The sequence below is a fragment of the Idiotropiscis lumnitzeri genome, chromosome 13, assembly GCF_059441095.1.
Source record: "Idiotropiscis lumnitzeri isolate Australia: NSW breed Sydney's pygmy pipehorse chromosome 13, RoL_Ilum_1.0, whole genome shotgun sequence".
Classification (NCBI taxonomy): Eukaryota; Metazoa; Chordata; class Actinopteri; order Syngnathiformes; family Syngnathidae; genus Idiotropiscis; species Idiotropiscis lumnitzeri.
In genome coordinates, this window is record NC_142403.1 from 6,498,832 (window position 1) to 6,515,256 (window position 16,425).

General features: G+C 40.2%; 1 protein-coding gene across 4 annotated transcripts; it reads left to right on the forward strand.

Moving 5' to 3' along the window:
- Nucleotides 1–1,166: 1,166 nt before the first annotated feature.
- crtc1b (CREB regulated transcription coactivator 1b) lies at nt 1,167–16,376 on the forward strand. Of its 4 annotated transcripts, XM_088313344.1 has the most exons (14): nt 1,173–1,315; nt 2,541–2,657; nt 3,128–3,253; nt 5,092–5,153; nt 5,364–5,458; nt 5,971–6,041; nt 6,133–6,176; nt 6,270–6,493; nt 6,853–7,004; nt 7,411–7,629; nt 7,948–8,034; nt 10,023–10,109; nt 10,202–10,376; nt 11,470–16,376. In XM_088313344.1, exons 1-14 carry the CDS (start codon nt 1,190–1,192, stop codon nt 11,679–11,681), a joined length of 1,797 nt encoding a protein of 598 aa, XP_088169470.1. In that variant the 5' UTR covers nt 1,173–1,189; the 3' UTR covers nt 11,682–16,376. The 4 variants fall into 4 exon arrangements, with proteins under 4 accessions (XP_088169473.1, XP_088169470.1, XP_088169471.1 ...); XM_088313347.1 differs by lacking the exon at nt 3,128–3,253 and having other exon boundaries at nt 1,167–1,315; nt 5,076–5,153; XM_088313345.1 differs by lacking the exon at nt 7,948–8,034.
- The last annotated feature ends 49 nt before the right edge of the window (nt 16,377–16,425 follow it).

Sequence of the window (16,425 nt, forward strand, 5' to 3'; positions counted from 1 at the left end):
CTGTTTCCAAATTTCAATAACTGGAAGAAAATACTGTACAATTGGTAAGAATAGAGAGCTGTAATATAGACAAATGTGTATAAATTAAAGTATGGTATCATTTCCATTAATTTGATGGTTCTGTTCTCAATGTTTTAACAGAATAGATCGCCTGGGATAAGGTCATGGGGCAGTGCAACAATTTTTAAAGGAAAAATATATCGTGAAAGGCATAGTGGGTAGACTGCGGCTGCAGCTTTGCTCAGCCCTTCCCTTCTCTACCAGTTTAAGATTCACAGTCCATCATGGAAGTAGGCAATGTTGAGATGATTATTTTTTTTCTAACTGAAGTTTGCAAAACACATTGCCCCGAGTGTTCAAAAGAAGTAGTACATCTCAAATAGGGGCAAAATATTAGGACTCTGCACGCCATCCATCCATTTTCTGTAGCGCTTGTCATTAGTTGGATTAGCTCACCTTGGGCTGCTTGATTATGAAAGAAATAACAATCACAATTATTTTAGTAATAATTGAAATCATTATTATTTAAATGATTAATTTCGGGGGTACTAAACAAAAAAACTAATTTATAGATGGAAACAATATAAAGAAAAAATCAAATTGATTTTATCTTGAAATTAAAAAAGGTCAAAATGTAGAGTATGGTTTACGTGTATAAACAAAAAGTGTGTTGGAGTTTACTTGCTATACACTGTTAAATTGCCATAGAACTGTTGTAACACCTAAATAAACAATTTCAATTGAACACCGACATTTTGAACTGAAGTACACTATATTATTAGACGTTGTAAAATGAGTGCTATTTGAACAACGTTTACACTATATATTAACCTATGTTGAAGAAAATGAGTTTCCATAGACCTTTCTAATACAGATGTGATTTGCCGTCATCAATAGTGATATTTACAAGCAATTGTTTGGGAGCACTACTGTGTATTTTAAACTATCAGCTATTTTTTTATTAGCAAAATACTGTATTTACCATTAACCTTATTTAGACTCCACAGAATATGACAAATGTCTCACATTGATATCCAAACATGTGGGCATATTGACAACAAAAAGGTGGGCGCAGTTACATCGCTCGACCCCGCCTCCCCCGCTTGGAGACGTTGACTGTGCGTGATGACGACACCAGAAGGCCCAACGTGGTGCGTAACGTAACATTCCATTCAGACAAGAGGGAAAGATGGCGTCCTCTAACAATCCCCGCAAATTTAGCGAAAAAATCGCTTTGCATAACCAGAAACAGGCGGAAGAGACTGCGGCATTTGAAGAGGTCATGAAAGATTTAAATATCACCAGAGCCGCACGGGTAAGACGTGCATAACCCGTTTTTCGCATTTTGTTGCAACGCTGTTTGACATCTCGCGAATGCTGTGAAAATAAATGTGAACGTTTATGCGCTAAAAGGCGAGGTGGACGCGTCTGTTGCAGCAACAATACACCGCTTCTGCATGACATTTGTATTTGTTTTTTTACGAAAACGTGCAACGAAAGCGCCAATAATAATACGACATCTTTTGCGCTAATTAGCCGAGTTAGTGCATTGGAGCTTAGAATGAATGTGCACCTGTCCTCTAGCTGGCTGATGTGAACAGGCAGCGCTGACAGTTAATTAGCAAATGAATCGTTCGGCTTGTAAATCACGACTTTACAAGGCAGGCAATTAATTGACGACAAACTGTCGGAATTGATGGAGAACCCTGAAGGGTTTATGTTGGCAAGCCTCGCGAACGTTAGCGTTAATGTGAGTCGCCTACTCCAGCTGTGGTTTGTTTTGATCTCGTCCTCTACCAGCTACGTTAGCACGCTAGCATGCTGCATAGCACTCATTTTAAACATCGTGTAAATAAATTAACGTTTTAGTTGACATTCCTTTTTTATTTGAGATGGGTTATATCACTGCATTCGGCAATCGTTACCATTATTGGTTCATGTAGAATAAAAGAATCCACAAACTACTAAACATTCGGAAAGGCTTTTCACTTCTACAACGAATGTATACAGTTTTTATTCTGAATGTTTTTTTTGTCTTGCAACTTGAATTACCAAATCTAAACGGTAATTTTATATTCTCTGCAAAATAATAATCGAACACCTAATTTGTTTTGATTTTTTTAAATGAATTTATTCCAACTCAGTACATTGAAAAATCCACAGTTTTAGCTGTATTTCTTGAAATTACATCAGTGTAAGCTATAGTTTTTGGTCTCTGCATTTCCATCGGACGGGGTATCATTTCATTGCATTAGATCATATTATTCCATGTTGACTGGCTGGAGAGCACTCCATCCTTGTGTTGGTATGAACCTGAATGTATTTGGTCAAAAAGGGAGATGTATCAGGTGTGTTGCTGCAGCTGCCAGGCAAAAGTTTATTTGCTTTGCAAAATTTTGTCTGAAATGATTGACATATAAAATCCTCAATGCATTATCTTTAATTGGGGACCAGTAGGCATCATTCATTGTTTTGCATTACTTTTTGTACAGTCAGACCCGCCATGCACTCATGCTGTCATGCAATTTTACTTTGCACAGTTGCAGTTACAGAAGACCCAGTATTTGCAGCTAGGGCAGAATCGTGGACAGTACTATGGAGGCTCACTGCCCAATGTCAATCAGATTGGAAATGGCAACATTGACCTGCCTTTTCAGGTGAGCCCTTAGTTTTTCTTGGCTGGTTTGTTTTTGTCCAGAGAAACCTTCAGGAATAATAATGGATTGTATATAATTGGGACAAAACAAAAAGCATTCCAGTCTTAGATTGGACAGTTCTTTGGGGGAGGGAAAGTCAGGGTGGCATGCAAATCAGTGGCTTTGGTGGACTAGGAATTCTTTTGGATCTTGTGGTTTGCAACAAAATGGAAGCAAGATGTTTACATCTGATCTTCTCTGCCGTTGAATTTGGTTTACAAAATTTTTAGTATATCATTGCTTGTCATGGCTTTCCATTCAAAGACACATTTGCCAGCTAAAGCTTCAGTATCGGCCCCATGGCTTGACTCATTTTGAAATAAACACATTTGCACCATTAGTCCTGAGACCTTTCAAGTACTTTTTAGTGTGCTGTTGTGTGATAGAGCTTCATTGTTGCCCTCAGTGACCTGTGAGTGTGTTCACTCTAGAATTCTGTGCTGGACACCAGTCGCACAACAAGGCACCATGGTTTGGTGGATCGCGTTTACCGTGAACGAAATCGCATCACCTCTCCCCATCGCCGACCTCTTTCAGTTGACAAACATGGACGTCAAATATCCTTTTTAAGCTCATGCTACGAACAAATTATTGTTATTTCCTTAGCTTGAACAGTTAAGGTATTTCTATGTAAAGCCATCTGTGTATCCAACATTCAGAAAAGCTAAACAACTGTGAATTGAGTTATTAAACTGGATTTGTATGCAATGAATTAGTCTATAACAGTTCACGTACCTAATGGGTTCTAAGAATGTACCAAGATTAGTGCTGATATAGACTATATCGTACTCCGGTCTAAAAATGTCTACTCTACAATATAACTATGATTTACCTATTTGATTTTTGTGTGTAGGGTATTGCGTTAGGTCTGTTGCTACACTGATGTAGCGCCCGAGAAGGTAACACACCAACTTTGTCATCTTTGTGCCTCACTCTCCAAGCATAACTAATGGAGTTACACTCCATCCAGCTGTCACAGGGATGTAACATGCTTAGAGATTGGGGCACAGGGATGACATGTTGAAAAGGCGACAATTAGGTTAAGTTTATCGCTGTTCAACTGTGAGCTGAGTTCAATAAGCAGAGTCTGTGCAGTCTACATGCATTGCAAGAGTGAGTTTTTGTGACAAGAGCATCTTTCGACGGCTTAACCCTCGGACGCTACGCTAACTTTTTAATGAAAAAAGATTGAAGTTTCATCAAATGTACCAAAGCTTTTACTTTATGTTAGTATTTTTTTACCTCTTCTGCAAGTAGCCCACTTGTTTCTAGCACTGCTTGTGGATCATGGTGGTAAACAAATTACGTTAGACCTTAGCAGAAAACAAAGTGGAAACAGAGGCTGCAGAGTTTGGTGCTGAAAAGAGAGAACCTTAATGCCAGGGTTTGGTTTTGAAACGTCAATACAAAGACTGGAAAATGGTCATCTGTGAAACATGTCGCCAACAAGTCGCCACTCTGAAACGCATCTTTTCTACCACTTAAAGAGCTGTTTAGAGACGGCATGAATTTGTGGCAAAGCACTAATGATCCGATCAACTCAACAGTGCTGAAAAGGGAACAAAATCAGTACATGGCACAATTATTACATACTAACTGTATCTCTCAGATCCCTCAAGCCTGAAATAGTAGACCAACTTGACCGGTTTTTCCTGACTTTTAATCTGTTATACACGTGAAAAACAAAAAAGCAAGTTGTTTTTACCAGGTTTTATTTTTATGTCCAGATAAACTGCCAATAATGTGTATAACTCTTCAACAGTTAGGTTATTAACATTTTTACTGATTTAAATAGGCATATTTTAAGATTACTTGAACTACTTTATTGTATTTATTAATTTTATTTTGGCATTCTCTTTTTTTCTGCATTCCAAAATTGGTTATACAACCATTTGAATGGTATTTTCCCTCTCTTCTTCCATTTTAATATTTTATTATATTGTTTTCTGTATGAAATATGTGTTTAATAAATATGATGTAAATGGAGAAAGGATAAGAGGAAATTGTATTGAAAATTCGTTTCATGTAATTTTAAGGAAAATACTAAATTAGGATATGCATTATCGCATTATAAATTTACCCTTTTCGGGGATATAAAATTTTGTCCATTTCACACAGCACTACTTTTTGTTTTTCAAAGGTAGTTTCTAGACAGAAAAAGTATCAAATACATTTCCCCTGGATGAACCGTGTGATACTTACAGTTACAGTATGCTTCTATTACTCCTCTACTTTTACAATAATGAGGCACTAACTCAAACCTAGTATTTGTTCTTGAAGCTAACAAACACTTGTATGGAATTCTGTCCTTGATTTGGCCTAATAAGCCGAGAGGCATGAAATTAAGCTGTGGACAATTTTTCATTCCTTCTTTATTAGCCCTAACTCGATTCACATCGACAGCTGCCCCTACAGCTCGGTTTACCTCTCGCCGCCACCAGACACAAGCTGGAGAAGGTAAGCAATCTTTCCTTTGCCTTTTTTTTTCAGAATGAAACCCAGGACAGACAATATTGCAAAAATTGAATTACATGAAACTCAGCTGCATACGTTGTGCTTTGGGCAATGTGACGGAACAATTGTTTTCATAAGCTCTTTTAAATGCCTACACTATGCTGCCTTTAGAGATTTAAAAATCATTTAGTTGTAACCTCATCTCTCATACAGGACAAATTCAGACTCTGCCTTACACCAGAGCACCATGAATCCCAAACCCCAAGAGGTGTTTGCGAGCGGATCACAGGAGCTTCAATCTAAACGAGGTAATGGATTATGTTGTTGCAAAAAAACACAAAACAGCTTTTATCAATTCATTGCCGCAGTCCTCGTACACAAAATGGCACAAAGCCACATGTTCTACTTTAGCGGGTGCAGTTTGCAACCACTCGTCAAATATTTATATTGCAGCGAAGATACGACTCGCTGCTTCAGCACACTGCTGCTTCTGTATCTCGCTGCCTCCAGAGGAGTGGAATCCCTGAATGGAGCTGACTCGAGGTGATGGAGAGACGCAGATCAATAATTCACTGATCTTCCACGGATTGTGCGCGAAGCCCTGATATAGTGAAACCTTAATTGGTTGGCATCCGCCCAGTCTGTCTGGTGGTCACCTTGCTATTTTAGGCACCCTGGAATCAGAAGCACAGAACCGTAATCTGCCTGACTGGCTGAGATATTGATGACTCATTTCTTGCCCTGATGTGAATCATTGTGTGTTTTGTCATAGCAAGCAACTGTGTCTGGCTGTTTCACTAATTAGTATTGGTGCTAACAGTGCCTGGGACGGAGAGCTTGGAGCCAAATGCAGACAGCGATGCACAGAAACAGCTGTGGGATGACAAGAAGGTACTAATGCAAAAGTAAAGGGCTGCATGCTTTGTGTTAGGTCATACGTACAAAGCTTTAAATTGGAGATTTAGGCTTGTCTTGTCTTCAGGGGGATTCACCAAACCACAACACATGTGATGTCCCAGGAATCAAGTGAGTGTCTGTCATGCATTGCAATCTTGAATTGAATCCTTGTCTCTGTCAGAGAGCACCTTCTTATAAGTGATTAAAAAAATGTTTTTGTAGTATTTTCCCATCACCAGACCAGGAACTGAACCCAGCAATGCTGCCAGCCGCACACAACACAGGCGGCTCATTGCCTGATCTCACCAACATCCAGTTCCCTCCCCCGCTGTCCACCCCACTGGACCCTGAAGACACAGTTGCCTTCCCATCCCTCAGCTCGTCCAACAGCACAGGCAGCCTCACCACCAACCTCACCCATCTCGGCATCAGCGCAGCCAGCCATGGTATCAACTGTCAAAAGAAAATAAAAAAAATGCTTAGCACAAGCAGATTTAATACATGCATTTTATGAACAGCACATTATTTTAGAAAAGCAGCAACAGTACACTGAAGCTGATGTTTAAACTGTTGACTTCTGCTCTTTATGCACTGCAATGTCTGCGTAGTGAATCAATGAGATGATGTATAGCAGTTGATGTTGTAAATTTATGCCATGAGGAGAACAGATCTGCACTATTGCTCAGTGCTGGGGAAATATGATGAGGGTGTTCTGAGAAGCAATAACCCAGACTTGGTTTGAATGCTCTGGAGCAACAGTTTGCACTTACACCTGCGCTTCTCATTTTATTCCCCCACAACTAAGGGATCCCTACTTCCCCTCAGCCCACCATGACTGTAACAGAACAGCGCCGCCAGCCTCCTGTGATGCCACTTACACTAACCACCGACCTCCATCTTCAGAAGTCCACACAGCAGTTGTCGCCCACCCTCTCCTCACCCGTTAACATCACACAGGTGACATTTTCCTCTGCTGCCTTATTTTGTGCTGAAAATGTCTGCGTAGATTCTCAGCCGTCCAGGTGGACTCGGAAACTGGAGTCTTGTTTGTTGAATCTGTTGTTTTTCTTGTTTTCTGAAAACATTCAAAAAGATGTTGGCAATTATGTTATTAGGCTAGCAAAAGTAATGAAATAAGACATTCATTTAGTGGCATGTGTTGGTAAAGTTGTATTGTTTAGCTAATCTGTAATTAGAATAAGAATCTTTGTCATCGCACAATGAAAACGGCTTCACACTGGAATCAGAGTGCTCTAAAAAGTAATCAAATCACGAGTTGCTTTGAGATTTTCCCCACCCGTCGCTGAGATAAGTTGTCAATTCAAACTCTGAAATACTTTTTCTTTGCGTGGTTTTCCTGTAGATATTTCCAGCGGAACAACAAACCCTGGAGCAGCAGCTTTCCCAGTTCCCTCTATTCAACCATTTGACTGCTCAGGCCCAGGCTCAGTTGCTCAGCGACCTGCAGAAGCAGACGCCGCAGGGTATCCAGCTCATCACTCTACCGACTCCTCCCTCCACCGGTACAGGCACTGCCAACAGCCCGTCCCCGGACAGCCAGACCTCAGCCAGCATCAGCTCGGTAAGACGGCTACAATCCCAAACCTCGTCTGATGTAGAATTGATGATGAGGTACTGTACTGTACCTTAACTTTTTTTTCATCCACAACTTTTTCCTACACCAACGGATGAGTTGCTTTCATTGTGCAATTCCACATGTAAAGACTGCAGACTGAAGTGGGGCTGTACAAAGCTATTTTGCTGCTAGTGAGCCATCCATTACACATAACAAAATGACTGAATCCTTATCTGAAGCCGCCTCACATCGTCACCCTTTGAGATATGTGTGTGTGTGACTAGCATGGAGCTAAGTGCTCGCTAACCCTCTTCCCTCCAACAGTATCGCAATCAGACTGGCTCACCAGCCACTCAGTCTCCAACCTCCCCAGTCTCCAATCAAGGCTTCTCCCCTGGCGGCTCGCCTCAAGTAAGAGCCCACCCACCAAGCTCGCTGCTTTTTGGGGAAGGGCTTTGTTCCTGGGGGGAAGCTAATACTTGATAGGCTGCTTTTCATCCTTTTGCATCAGCCTGGTGTACATAACTCATTTCGTCCTCACAATTGTCACTGTTTGCTGTGCATGACTTTACGGCTAGTTTGTTGAGAGAGGTCCCGATCTTTAGACTTCCTCAAAAAGTGGTTCATCTTTTCCCCTTTTGTCATTGGGAACTCATGGGCAGATGTATTTTAGCCGCTAGTTGGAGCCCAGTTCGCCATTAAATCTGCTATTCACATAAACATCTCTATCTCTTTTGGGAGAAATTAATCACCTTTTCCATAAAACATTTGGCAGAGGGATCGGGGACGTTGCATGTGTTTTTACACTTAATCCTTTCACAGCAAAGTGTGACACACAGGAAAGCAACTTTGGCACAGCTAGTTAAGGTTGGGTAGATTAACCTGTTGTTGGCAAATCTTAAATTGTTAGTCTTCCATTTTTCAGTTAGAAGAATATTTATCTCAGTATCTAATTATGATAACAATTGTTATTGAAAGAAAATCTGGGGTCCCAGATCAGCAATAACTAACCCCAAAAAATCCCAAATTAATACAGCAAGGTCTGTTGTAGTATTTGAACAAAAGTAATATACATTTAGAAGTTTGGGTTGTATTGTACTTGCATGTTTGTAGCGACTCCACCATTTGACAGCCAGTCACACAGCGTTGACTATTTGCAACTCTTACCTCATCAAATGTCTTTTAAGGTCAAATTCCAGTATTTTTAAGGCCGGGTGGTGCTGCCAATCCACTGTCCATAATTGGTCAATTTGTTTGATTCCCAGTCTCGCCTGATTGATAGTATATAATACTCCTGTCATGGTTTCCTAGTTGTAGTATTGTACTGTGCTGTGTCAGTAGTGATTTCATCAGCCCTCAGCCCGGTTTCATTTTGACGATTTAACTCAGGTGTCCCCAAACATTTTCATGTGAGGGCCACATCACTTTTTTGTAAATTTTCTGAAACAGAAAATGTGAGACCATCGCAGGGGTGTCTAAACATAAATTATTTTCCAGAAAGCCACACAAAAGGAAATATTAATAACCCTTTCTGGAATCTTCACAGAAAAAAAAAATCAGTAAAGAAATAATAACACAATTAATAAAATAAATAACACTATTTGTGAAATAAATATTTGAGACAAAAACTGCTTTTTATTTGCATTGAACAAAAAAAATGTGTTTGTCCATTACAGGTTAAATAACCTGCATTCTGAATAAAATTTTCTTTTCACCATTGTTCCGTTTAATTTGACAAGGTGAGTCTAGGATTCTTTTCTGGCAGAGGGGGAGGGGTATTTTTCTGGTGTTGCTCAAGGGGCCGGGCCAAATGTGGAGGCGGGCCGTAGTTTGGGGACCCCTGGTTTAACCTATTCATCTGTGTCAGATCAAGAACCCTATTGTACTGTATTTACTATCATTTACAACCACTATGATCAGAATCGTCATCGTGGTTCTGTGGAGGGACACACTACTGGAATTTCCCCTTATCAAATGTCAGTGCTGTGCCTGCTGAGGTCAGTGCACCTCTGCAATACCGTGCTTGGTCTCCTCCAGTGGGGCGGCATTAACCACCACATCATACTCTGGCCTCACATTTTGCCAGCGTCATATTTTATGTTGGATGTGTTAAATCGTCCCTCCTTGTAAACCCATTACAGGACACTACCTGTTCATTTCATTCATCACTTGTTTTCTTTGGGAAAAATCAGAACACTGACAGGCCTCCTCATGAGTATCACCCGCTTCTGTCAATTCTCAGTGCTATAGTTGTGACTCACCCTTTGCTTGCATTTTCTGTTGCTTGGGGTGTCTGCTTTAGGCCTGTAGAACTTTAGATGACTACTTTCACTTTTCTTGTATTGATGGTGTTCTTCTCATCCCGCTTGAATTATGTGGCTCCTGCATTCTTATTCCAGCATATTCCCGTGGTGGGCAGCATATTTGGCGACTCCTTTTACGATCAGCAGGTGGCATCAAGGCAGACCAACGCACTTTCTCACCAGGTGACTTTTACACTATCCTCAAAACAGAGCTGCAAGCACAAACCCTTCTTTTAGGCATTTCATTGAATCTAAATGTACTAATTTTTTTTAAGTTGGAGCAATTCAACATGATTGAGAACCCCATAAGCTCTACCAGCCTGTACACACAGTGCTCCACCCTCAACTATACTCAAGCCGCCATGATGGGTCTTAGCGGCGGCAGCCTACAAGATTCTCAGCAGCTTGGTTACAGTAGTCATGGCAACATTCCCAACATAATTCTAACAGGTAAGTTAGGCACTCGTCTCTCACTGTGCCATTGCTGCACTACCACAGAGTCTTTAATGGTTCTCTGGTATTCTTGGTCAATGCTTTATCGCTTGCAATGTCTGTCCGGGAAGCAACAAGGATTTTGAAAATGATCCAGTCCATATGCTGGAGGAATGACTTCATTTTATTTAAGCGTTTTCCTGAACAGGTCAGTTGATAATCAGGTTTGAGTGTGCTCAGTGAAAATGAACTCAGCTTTCCAAAATGTGATTGGCCTCAGTTAAATCTTAACAAGAGGAAAGTACATTTTCCACACAGGGCCATGTAGTTTTGAATAGTTTTTCCACAATAAACTATTTCAAAACTGCAATTTATGTTAACTTGGGTTATCTTTGTCCGATATTTATATTTGTATGATGATCTTAAACATTAAAGTGGGGGACTCAATGCAAAATAAAAGGAAATTGAGACGCGCACAAACACTTTTTCCTCATCAGTGTAAGTCACATGAGCGTCAATACAACGCAGGAATTGTCCTGACTCTACATTGCATTCCAAATTATTATGCAAATCATGTTTTTATAAGCTGTCTATGTAAATGGAACTCAGCAAAATTTTTAAGTCCTCAATTAAAAAATAATTTGAATGTTTTTAAGCAAACAATGATAACAGTATTTTTTTCAAAAATAAAAACATAGTATTTGTTCTGCTTGATTTATCTTTTCTTTGCGGGATGTTAGAATAGCCAACAAATGAATCATTAAAAGCACATTAGTAACATGCCCTCAAAACAAATCAAGAAGTTGTTCCCCAGCTTTTGAGATCGGTAGCATAATATAGTAATCACACAATGTACTTTATTTTGAACTCACGAGCTCAGGTATTCTCCCTTTATATGAATCTCAAAGTCCTTGCGTTGTGAATTTGATGTCATGCTAAATAAGAACTTTATAAGCAACATGATGTGTTAACTCCAAATTGTCGTTGATTTAGTTTTTCACTCTAATACTTCCTTTCTCCAATTCAACATAATGGTATGTAGAATTCCAACACAAGGTTTAAGCAGCACCCCATGCACACCCGCTTGTCTCTTTGCTGTCGCACATTCCAGTCACAGGTGAATCTCCGCCCAGCCTCTCCAAAGAGCTCACCAATTCGCTGGCAGGCGTCGGTGACGTCAGCTTTGATGCGGACTCTCAGTTCCCTCTGGATGAGCTAAAGATCGACCCCCTCACCCTGGATGGGCTGCACATGCTCAATGACCCCGACATGGTGCTGGCTGACCCCGCCACCGAGGACACGTTCAGGATGGACAGGCTGTGACGTGACCCGCTCAGCTGACTGTGGCGGTGAGCAACCAGAAGATAAACATTCGAACGTGTGAATGGAGGAGGAGAGACAAAAGGCAGGGTTGAACCCTCTCCCCTTGTTGCATGGCCATCCAGCGGCCCGACCTCGCCCTCGACTCGGTAAAAGCCCTTTGACACAATGACGCGCCACTAAAAGACTGCAGGGAAAAGGACGTCCTGTGGCTTCCGGGGAATGGCCTCGCTGTCCGATTGGTTTTGTTTTTGTTTTGTTTTTTGTTTTTTTAAAGAGATTGGTCGCTCAGCGCTTTTGCTAGCACGGCTGTTGTTTACAGTGTACCATTTATTGCCACATATTTTCCAAAAATGCACATTTTTTTCCTCTTCATATTCACTTTAATATTTATTTTTATTTATATTTGCTGGTAGCAGGAAGCTGCAGAGACATTGGACTAAAAGCATACGCATCATATTGGTCGTGTTAAAAGAAAAAAAAAAAGCTGTTGGTTTTCCTGCCTGCATCAAACGTATCGGGTATTCAACTATCACACCCAAAGCTTTACTTTTGACAACCAAATGTTTTTTTTTTATCATGCACTGTGTCTTGATGCTGTTTGTAATGATTATTTATCAGACTATTTTTCATTCAGTTTCATACATCTGATGCCAAACTGCTCTCGATAGGCATAGTGTAAATCTGCACTGATGTAATTTATTTATGAATTTTGAACATATTTCAATTGTGTCTGTGTTTAAGCTACTTGTTTAATGAAGGAGTGCAAAACCTCCCCATAGTTGCTCTTCGGTGTTCGATGTGCCATATTCATTGCTGTAGCCCAGAAGTGACGGCCAAATCATCCTAACTTGTGCCGAAAAACACATAGGCTCCAAAAGCAGGGTTGTTTTTAGAAGATCAGGTATAACCATTTAACTGGAAAGCATAATTAATTTTCTGGAAAAGAAAAGCCAACAGACTGGTCTTTCAGGGAAGGAAGCTGTCTGTTTTTAAACCGGCAAACTCGCAAATTTGAAATCTTTTGGAAGTCGTCACTGTGAAAATCACCTGATTTTGCCTTACATGAGTATTCTACTGTTAAGTGTCTAATGTGACAACATATTTTCGTAAATTCTTGTAACATTTTCTTGTATTTGACAGAGGCATATGTTTTGTTAAGTGCTATTTGTGATTATGTTGTGTAACGTCTTGACAAATCAATGTACTGTATTTTGTAGCGGTACACTTTATAGCCAAATTATTGACGTTTTATTATGTGGGTCAAGGGGGGAAAATATAAATAATCAAAATGTGGATAAATGCGGAGGACCGCAAATATGGGGAGGCTTTTTGCTCCTAAAAAGGGAAGCTCTAACAAAAACACTGTTTAACGTTACCACACGACTGCGCATGCCAATGGGCGTTTTCCCACCAGTGTGCAATTCCTCCAAGATATTTCTATTACAGTACCTCTATTGAGCGTGAACTGAAAGGCGAGCATAAAATGGTCTTTCTTAGAAACACATTTTGCATATTTAGATGTATAATATGCCATTTTTCACCAGACTGATCTCCATGTCATGTTGTAAACAACAAGAATGGTGACTACAACAATCAGGGATGTGGTCGAATCAAGAACTGTTTACAGATTTTCCAATTCATGTTTACAAAGAATTTACCGACGGTAACATCAGCTCGCTCTACATTCAGATTCAGCAGAAAACGACCCATAGTGGCCTTTTGTCAGAGTTTCCCTGAGAGTTGTTTATTGCGCAGTGTGATCTTGTTTGGTATTATTCGAGCATTTGTGTACAGACATGCTGGTCATTTGTGCTCAAGTCCCAGCTCCACCATCAGGTGGAGATCACTGCAGTCTCTTTACTGTTAAGCATGGGTCGGCTGTACTTTGAACTGATGTGTGGTTCCTATGCAAGCAAGACTAGAACATGACGTTTAAAGGAAAAATCCATCTTTGGGCTCATATCAATCGGAAAGTTGTTGCTCTCATACATTCAATTGTGTTTAAGTGTTACAATTTGAGTTTGCAATTTGTGCTTTTAGCTTTCTATGACAGTTCAAGCACAGAAGTGCGCTTGGGCATGTTGCAGTTGCTCGCAGTTTTTTTTTCTTTTATTTTGAAATTCTGTGGGAAATTCCGTCCATCCATCAATTTGAATGACAGGACTATTCAAACAGAAAAAAAGGTTGTAGCTGTGTAAAGAAAACCGAAGCTGGATTTTTCCTTTTTTTCCAAGACTGCCGTTTTCATTCATACAATCAACGTGTGTTTGAGTCCAGTTGAGCAATGGCAGCCTTTGGAATGTCTCTTGTCATTTCTGTCTGTATTGCTGAATAATCCTCATTGTACCTTGTACATATACATTATAGCCGAAACAATGCATGATGAATCTTGACAGTTCAACCCTCTGAATGAAGGCCTTGATAGCTTGGTGTAACTTAACGCTGTCACAAAGTCTCGAGGGGTGCATGTAGGGCTTCTCCTGTGCGACAGTTAATTCAGATTCCTGTTTAGTGACCTCCAAGTCTGTATTATGCTACTTCACGACTCCAAAAAAAAAAAAAAAGAATGTACCAAGTGTGGCAGTATCCTAGTCGCCAAATGACATGGGAGTGTTGGTCAGAGCGGACTGGGATCCACATTTATCGTCCTGTTGCGGTCTTTCTCTTCCTGCTGTAGCATCTCACCGCATACGAGCACGTTTTCTCATAAGGAAACCGTGTCCAACCCCTTTGCGCTGCAGTCTTGTGGAGGAACTAGGCGCAGGGCTCTGTCTCACAACGTTGGCGGTTTGGCATGTGCACTGTTTGTTTTGCGTTAGTGGACCTGAAGCTTCTGCGTTCCAGTAGGCCGCATGACCTGATAGACGCTACGCAGATTTGTATCCCATGTACGCTGTCATTCTTCGCTCTTATCTATGCTCAAGTGACATCCGATATGATTGTTGTTTTTATTTGTTTCTCTTTCTGTATTGTTACCTATCATGTCAAGTTTTTGGGCCATGTGAAGTGTTTTGTTCATTCCTTCCCTGTTTTTGTGCAATGTTTAGTCTTCAAGTTGCTTCGCACTTTATTTGTGACTTCCTGGCTTTTGAACAGGGACTTATTTGCCTGATTTGAATGCTGACTGTTTCACACCAGATGTATACTCCGGAGATATTTTCATGTCAAACAAAAGATGAATTCTCTATTTTTATTTTGTAAACTATATTTCAGCTTGTCTTGTTGTTGTTGTTGATTTTTTATCTGTGAAGACTTTAGGGGATGCAAATATAGAAAGGGCTTACTTTGGTGCAGCTTGCGCTCTTGTGTTGCAAAGGAACGTTGCTCCGAATGTAATTCCTGGTCGTTTAACCCCCTCGGCACAAATACACACACATGCGCGCGCACACACACACCCACACACACAAACACACCTAATCACCTCAAGCTTTATGTTGTGGTTATCTGTTTTGAGTAAGACTGCAAACTAAAAAAAAATGTTGGCTGAAGAATTACCGAGGCACTACATAAACTGCCAGAATCCAGTGCTGCAATCTAACTGCAGAGTTAGTGAAAGCTATGTTTATGATGTCACAACAACACGCTTTATATCGAAATCTTGCTACACAAGATGCTTTCTGCAAGAAAACAGTGAGGTGATGGCGTATTTGTTACAAAGGTTTTTATTGTGTCAGACATTGAAGGTGCTCTTCAGCTTGCTTGCTGATAGAAAGTATTATTGAATGAATGAATTACGTGGAACGGACACAAGTAAGGCAGCTAATACAACTTTAGAGTTAGGAGAATGGCTACATAGTTAATTATGGTTTTGCAAAAGATAACTTGTTTACCAGTCAACGTTTTGTCCTCTTTCTTTTTAAGCAGGGAACCCACCAGTGAGGTCATTTATGAATTTTGCAATATTTGATGGTTGTGGTGAATTGCTGATGATAGCAAAGAGCAAAACTCCAGGCTCATGGAGAGAAACTGCGGGATGGACGTCACCTCAACGTATTGCTTTCTTGATCATGTGGCTTATCTGCATGCTTTGGTTTGAGGTGTGTCTTACCTGCAGGACGATTTAGCACAACGTGCACTCATTTTGGCTTCAAAGTTCATTGAGGCAAACTGTCTCAAAAAGCAGAGAAAGACGTTTTGTGTTTTGAAGGTGTATTCTTCAGTCGGTTCTTATTGCTTGTATGTTTTTTGGTCTGACTAAACGGTCCCTTTAATTAACCGCGGTTTTCTAAAGAACTGTACAGTTCATGAAAGTAAAAGGCTTCAGAAAATGCAATTTAAGTTCCTCTTAAAGCTTCTAGTGAGAATAGCGTTTTATCACTGTTGTCCTGTGAGTCGTAGTAAAGAATCTGTAGGTATTTATTTGTTGCCATGTGATTCTCCTAATGTGACCGTTTGTTTATAAGCTGAAAGAAAAATGTCAATTAAATTGAATGTGGATGACACATATTTCTGCACATAGTCTTGATTTGCAAAATGTTCCGACTGCGAAATTCTCAACATGGCAGCGTGTTGCTGTGGGCATGCATGATGTTTCAACCCTGTTGTATTTTGTCTTCTTTTTTTTTTTTTTTTGTAATCTGTATTTCCAAATGCAAATTTGAAAGATTATTTTGGATATGTGCATGCTTGTGGAATGTTAAGTTTGATTACCACTAAAATCTGTTGAGTTACAAAGTATTTTTGTGACTTAAAGTGCATGTTTCAGCTTTTTTGTTACATACACTTATGGACAAGAATCATTCAT

Excerpts from the sequence above, each read along its gene's own strand:
- crtc1b (XM_088313344.1), top strand. The coding sequence starts at position 1,190 with ATGGCGTCCTCTAACAATCCCCGCAAATTTAGCGAAAAAATCGCTTTG. Across the intron at positions 7,630-7,947 it reads CCTCAGCCAGCATCAGCTCG|TATCGCAATCAGACTGGCTC; the intron begins GTAAGACGGCTA and ends TCCCTCCAACAG. Across the intron at positions 10,110-10,201 it reads CCAACGCACTTTCTCACCAG|TTGGAGCAATTCAACATGAT; the intron begins GTGACTTTTACA and ends ATTTTTTTTAAG.